This window comes from Aplysia californica, unplaced genomic scaffold (assembly GCF_000002075.1).
Source record: "Aplysia californica isolate F4 #8 unplaced genomic scaffold, AplCal3.0 scaffold00644, whole genome shotgun sequence".
In the NCBI taxonomy this organism is placed as follows: domain Eukaryota; kingdom Metazoa; phylum Mollusca; class Gastropoda; order Aplysiida; family Aplysiidae; genus Aplysia; species Aplysia californica.
In genome coordinates, this window is record NW_004797914.1 from 35,930 (window position 1) to 42,453 (window position 6,524).

The following is a 6,524-nucleotide window of genomic DNA, read 5'->3' on the forward strand; positions in this document are numbered from 1 at the left end:
TAACCGAATGTCTAGACTTTGGAGAGATCCGAAGGAAATACTATAAATGCAAGAAATTGCAAGAAATTTCTTCCGTCGTTGATCCCAGCAAAATTTTGAATTTTATGAAGGCCATTGGCCTTTATGGCAAATTGTAAAATGAAAACGTACTATTAAAAATTTTTATTGTTACCTATAAGAGTTGTTTTAAATCACAAATAATAATAATATTTACACTGAATCTTAATATTTTAACATTTTAGCATTTTAAAGTCAATTAGTTGACCAATCGTGCTGTGAACTTTTGCAAAAGTAAACAACTTGTGTTTCGCGCGCTCCTATGACCTTACCAGTTGCGAGCGCCGTAAAACCCTATACTACATACACATACCCCTTATGTGTGGCTCCATGGTTTACATGTTAGATCCTGTATTTTATCTTGAATTACACGCGTTTAGGGTTAAAACGGCCGTATTTGTTAATTTTTTGTGGTTGTTTATTTTCTGTTCCAATTTTGATTTCATTTTGTTGTGAAACCTTTATTTTTCAAGTTTTTAAAGTGTGTGGGTGATTGGCGGGAGCTCTGGTGTGGTTTGCTTCTTTTTTCCTATCAAGCATCTATCGTCCATATCTCCCCTTTTTAAAAAAATGTTTGTTAAGTCTCTTGTAACAACTCTAATCTTCTGATGCTCATATGACCTTATGCAGATGTGAGCGCCATAAAACCTCTACTAAAACTAAACGCTCTGTGTGGCTGCAAAAGCTATTCTGAATGCTTAAAACAGAGCACAAGAAATTCTGGTGTATTTGATGAAGTTATCTCTATCAACATTGCTATAAACGTCGTCACAGAGAGTTGAAAGCTTGAAAATTGTTGGCAACTTTTGCCATTTTTGTGGGAACTTTTGGACAAGAAAAAAAAATGGCAACAAACGCAGATGCTAGCTATATTAGGAAAAGATTTATAATGTTTTGCCTCCTATTTGAGCCAGTTTCCGCTGCAGTACAGTACAGGTGGTCAAGTTATTTTTTTCTCCCATTACAGTTGTCACAATTGGGGTTCTCATTAGCCAAATTAAAGGTGTACTAACTCCTACCTAGTGACTTTTAAATCCAATATTACTGTAGACCCAGAAAGGAATGTCCAACTTTCAACATGTCACCAATTTTGTATACAAATACAATATATACCAACGATCATAGAAGTATATATAAAACAACACGCTTTATTAAGTTTGCAGATGACTCCGCTATTATTGGATTGATAAACCTTGATGAAAAAGAGTATTTCAAAGAAATATGTATGTTTTTTAAATGGTGCAATTCAAATTTTCTAAAATTCTAATTTTCTCTCAAAAACAAAGGAAATGATTTTTGATTTTAGAAGAGAAAAGCCAACAATCCCACCACTCGTAATTGAACAAGAAACTATTGAAATCACGGATTCATACAAATATCTTGGTCTTAAAATCGACGTCAAATTTACATAGCAAAACCACATAAACAATATCGTTAAAAAGGTAAATCAGAGGCTGTACTTTCTGAGGAAACTAAAGTCTTTCAATCTGAATCCATCCATCCTTCGGATTTTCTACACCACCACAATAGAAACTTTGATAAATTTTGGTATCACTTGCAATTTGGGAAAGCAGCACATTATAAAAATAAACAAGTTGATAAGAAAGGCATCAAGAACAATTGGTAGAGACCTAAGTGACTTTGAATATCTACACAAGACAAACATTCTAAAAAAGGCGGAAATAATGCTTAGTGACCATAGCCACCCACTGACATCGGAATTTCAACTATCGACCCGCAGTAAACGATACATTTCCAAAGAAGCAAGAACAGACAGATATAGAAATTCATTCGTACCAACTGCAGTGAGGTTACTGAACACACAGTGCTACAAATGAGAGAGAGAGAGAGATGTCCCAGCACGTGAGACATATTGTATTTACTTGGCCTAATGTCCTGTCTTGTGCGTTTGCGTGAGTGCACCTTTAAGTCTAACCTTTGTAACGTCTACTGCCATTGTTAACGGCCAAGACAAATTTCTCCCTGCGAGATGAATAAAGATTGTCATTGTCATTGTCATATCTTTTTTTTTATTGAGACCGCTTCACTGGCCTTTTTTTTGTTACAGTTTCCTTGGATTTGTCCAAATTTCAATCCCTTTGCACTCTCCGTGTCGTCATATCAAGAGTTAAGAGCAATAACTTGGTCATCTCTGCCCTAATTTCAACAAAATTTTGGACAGGGGGCTCTCATGGCCTTAGGTTAAGGTATTGGCTGGCACAAATGGGACTACTCCAACATTTTCTGAAACCCAATTTTTGATAGTGCATGTATTGTAAAGCAGGGTCAAATACACTGTCCTTTATAAAGTTGCACATCAAGTCCTTTTATGGGCTTTTCTTTTCACTTTGTCAAATTTGATTTGAGCGGTCTGTGATGGTATGATTAAACAGATTTGTAAATCCTCCTCTGTAAAATAAACTTCCTGGGATGTGACATATTTGTGCCAGATACCATTGGTGTGTCGATAACGTGTTTGCTTTAATGGCAGCAGTATTGACGGTCCTACTGAGTACTTTGGTTGTGCTATGAAGTGAATTCTCCTGGTAGAAGTTTAAGTTTTTTCAGATGGGGAGGCGTACTAAACCTCATATCCTTTTCTATTGGTGCTCTTGTGTCGTGTGCCGCCGCCCCCTCAATATTTGACATGTTTCATGCTTCAGTGCTTTTATGCCCCTTCGGACAGTTAGAAAATTGTATGTTATGCATAATGTCTACTTGTGTGATAACCATCATTTGCCTTTCTTTGTTACAGGATGACTTCGACGCTCTCCGGCCGCTCTGCTACCCCAACACAGACATCTTTTTACTGTGTTTCAGTGTGGTCTCTCCCACCTCCTTCAACAACATTGTGGAGAAATGGGTGCCTGAGATCCGTAAGCATGCTCCCAGATGTCCCCTCATGCTAGTGGGCACACAGTGTGACCTGCGCAATGACGTTAAAGTTCTCATAGAGCTTGCCAAATATAAAGACAAACCCGTGTCCGAGACGGATGCCAGCCGGCTTGCTCACGACATTGGGGCCACACACTACATGGAGTGTTCAGCTCTCACACAGAAAAACCTCAAGGACGTGTTCGACCAGGCCATTTTAGACTCCTTGAACTACGACCTGGACCGAGAGAAAGAGGCTCATGGATCAGACAGGAAGAAATACTCTGTGCAGGGCGGTGTACGTCAGAGCAGTGCTATAAAGAAAGCCGGCTGGAAAAAGTTCTGTTGCTTTTTGTGATGTTTCTGGAATCCCTGAACAGTTTTGCTGTATAGAAGAGGTGTGGGCTATTTCTCAGTTCTGATAATTTTGTGAGAATGTGGCAAGCAAAATGCTGTCAGTATTGTGAAATCATCAGTACAAGACATAGTCATGAATTTGAATCCAAGAACTACACCATTGTAAAAAAAAAAAAAAAGGGTTCTTGTTGGGCTAGACTACATTATGATCACTGAGGTCATTTTTTAGGCAAAGGTTGCCTGTAATGTCCATACAATGGCTTGTTCACTTTTGTCTGACCACAGTTAAGACAAGATAAATGAAATCACCTGTTCAATCTTCTCAAATCTTTGTATATGGGTCTAAAAGTTGGATGACCAACAGAAACCCAGTTATAAAAGTCACTGCAAACTAAGGTTCCGAAACGTTTTCTTCGATGTAAGCCTAAAATGGGTAAGAAAATAAATAGGGGATTTACATCATATGCAAAAGTTGACATATTTTCTCAACACCACTCTTTAACGTTCACCTAAGAAACACGATTCATGAGACGGGGTGAGTATTTTTTTTGACTAACGTGGAGCTCATGGAGAAGTCTAGACAGCAGGGGGATAAAATCGAATGAGCAATTTGTAGGCAAGGCTACTGTAAGTAATTTATTTTAGTGATCCTGTGCATGCATCCAAAGAGCGGTTTTTAATATAAGGCCCAAATAGAAAGACTTTTTTATTACTGGGTCAAGATTTTTGATTTTTAAAATTTTGTTTGGTCACTTGCTCACAGAAGTGCAATGCAAAGTTTCATGGGCAAAGATAACTTCCTTAATGAGCTAGAATTTTTTTAATGCGGTCAGACGAAAGTGAACAAGCTATAGTCATTCCTTGTACTTGAAGGTTGATAAGTTAGTTTCTCCTAAGCACACATGCCATCGCTGTGTAAGTAGACAGATTCATATTATCTGCGCCTTTTGTATGGCGTTTTTAAAAAAAAATCATGCTTGCCTGTCAGGATAAAAGGCAGACCAGGCTCACTCAAGGAAGTAAAGGCAATTGTAACTGTCACATAGTGTGTGCCAATGTATAGACGTGGAAGTTTTTGGGTTTTAAAAACAGTTCTCCCTTTTGCTTTTTTTCTCTGTGATCTTTCTCTTTCTCTCTCTCTGTATGTGTGTGTGAGTATGTACAGTCGAACCTGTGTAAAATGGCCACCCATTGTCAAGGAGAAAAGTGGCCAGTAAGACAGGACAGGACTTAGGCAGGACTGATCAAACTGAAAAATGCAAACCATTCCCCTTTGAGGTCCCAGTTGGGGGTGATCTCAGGTTTAGGACTAAGGCTAATTAAAAATGTTTTTTGTGTTCTTTTGAAAAGGGGGGGGGGGGGGGGGGGAGATGTAGGATGGTTTCTATTTGTTGTTTTTTAAAAATTTTTGTTGGTTTGTTATTTGGTTGGGGGGGGGGGGGTGTGTTGATATGTGGGACACAGACTAACAAGTCCTAGTGATGTGGCAAAGACGCTTTAATTGAAAGGCAAATTTATTGTGTGCTCATCATGGCTTCCATACAATAATAATCATCTAAAACTAAACTTAGAAACAGAAGAGTGATTGTGCAATTCGTTACAAAAGTATTTAGGATTTTATGTTAGTATTTGTAGCAATTAAATTGTAAACTTAAGTATTATGATTATTAACATCCCTTTTCCTTTCCTTAAACAAATTGACTGTTATTAACTTATTAACACCAATAATAATTAATTACAACTAAAACTAAATTATCACTAAATTTAATTGAAATACTCTAGAGGTTATAATAAATGTGTCCTCATCCAGGGGAGGGTATTATGACCCTTTGTCCTGGTCCTTACACAAAATGATTGTCTTTTCTGTAAACTTGGTCTGTTAAATATTCATTGGGTAATAAAGTCTTTCATCCACGATATTTGTTTCACTTCCCGTTTGGGTCTCATATTCATAGTTGGTGGGGTGCTGGGCGGGCCCTCATTGAGTATTTGAGAGTGATTCACTGACTGATTGGGATTGATGACAGGAGAGGGCTTGGGCTGGTGTTTGTCTCAGCCATGGGGATATTACTGGGACATATCGGCTCAAGCTCGTCGACGTTTTCTCTTCTGAAAGGGCTTGACTTTGGTGTGAGATGTACGCGGTTGTGTCGGTAGATGCCTCCGTTTTTCCCCTCCACTGTGTATTGGCGTTGTCCATTTGTCTGGACAATCCTGCCCTTGTTCCAACCAGATTGGTTGGGATTTCTGTAGTAGTCCGGTTGTGGCCTCTGAAGTGGTGGAAGGTCTCTGGCGTGTTTATTGTAGGATTTGGTCACGGCATCATTTCTGTCATTGGACTTTTTGTCAGTGTTCATAGAAGTTATGGGCTTGCTAGGGATCAATGCGTGCAGCCGCCTTGCTAGCTTTATCTCAGCTGGGGATTTCTCATACTGTCGCAGAGTATTGCGGAGTTTTAAAAGCGCTTCGTACTGATCCTATTTCTGCCGGTTCGCTTTCTTCATCGTGTACTTTTTATTTTTCACTCCCAATTCTGCTCGCCCGTTGGATCTGGGATGTCCGGGACTTGAGGTCTCGTGTCGGAATCCCCTTTTTTCAGCAAATTTTGAGAACTCCTGGGCGACAAACTGCGATCCACAGTCCGTTACCACTACTTTTGGGATGCCGAAACGAGCGAAGTGTCCCTTGAGTTTCATGATTATTGATTGTGATTCTGTGTTAGTAAGATAATCTGCTTCTGCGAAGTTGGAGAAGCAGTCCACTGTTAAAAGATAGTTTCTTCCATCAATTTCCATAAGATCACAAACAATTTTCTCCCTTGAGTAGGTTCCTTGGTTATGTTGAGTCATTGTGTCTCTTGGATTTGCTGGTTTTAGTGCCTGGCATGTCTTGCAGTTGCCAGCCATTGCTTTGATTTCTGCTGACATGCCGGGCCAGATTTAGGGGTTGTGGGTCAATGCAGATTCTTATATTTCCAATAGCCTTTTTCACCACAACCATCTGATTTACCCAAGGGGTGGGCTCTTCAACCCTCTGTAAGATGCCACGATGCAACAGGCAAATAATTTCTTCTTTAACTTGGTCTTCTAGCGCATGAGGTACCTTTCTGCATGGAAGGATTGTCGGCTTTATTGTGTGATCTACTGTCAGATGTGCCTCCCCCAGATCACCGATTGTCTCCAGCTCCAGCTTGGCTATGAACTTGTCTTCGTGTATGGTTATCAGACCGAGCTCTC

The 6,524-nt window shown here is 39.4% G+C and overlaps 2 protein-coding genes across 2 annotated transcripts in view; one reads left to right on the forward strand and one right to left on the reverse strand.

Annotated features, from left to right (window-relative positions):
• Positions 1-4,220, forward strand: part of LOC101857364 (cell division control protein 42 homolog) — a gene marked incomplete in the record, with an annotated part of 39,715 nt that extends 35,495 nt beyond the window's left edge. The window contains 1 exon segment of the mRNA XM_013087829.2: positions 2,813-4,220. Coding sequence (XP_012943283.1) covers positions 2,813-3,289 — 477 coding nt within the window.
• A 1,545-nt stretch (positions 4,221-5,765) lies between these two features.
• LOC101858359 lies at positions 5,766-6,215 on the reverse strand. The gene has a single exon (XM_005107931.1). The coding sequence runs from the start codon at positions 6,213-6,215 to the stop codon at positions 5,766-5,768; it is 450 nt and encodes a 149-aa protein (XP_005107988.1).
• Between the last annotated feature and the right edge of the window lie 309 nt (positions 6,216-6,524).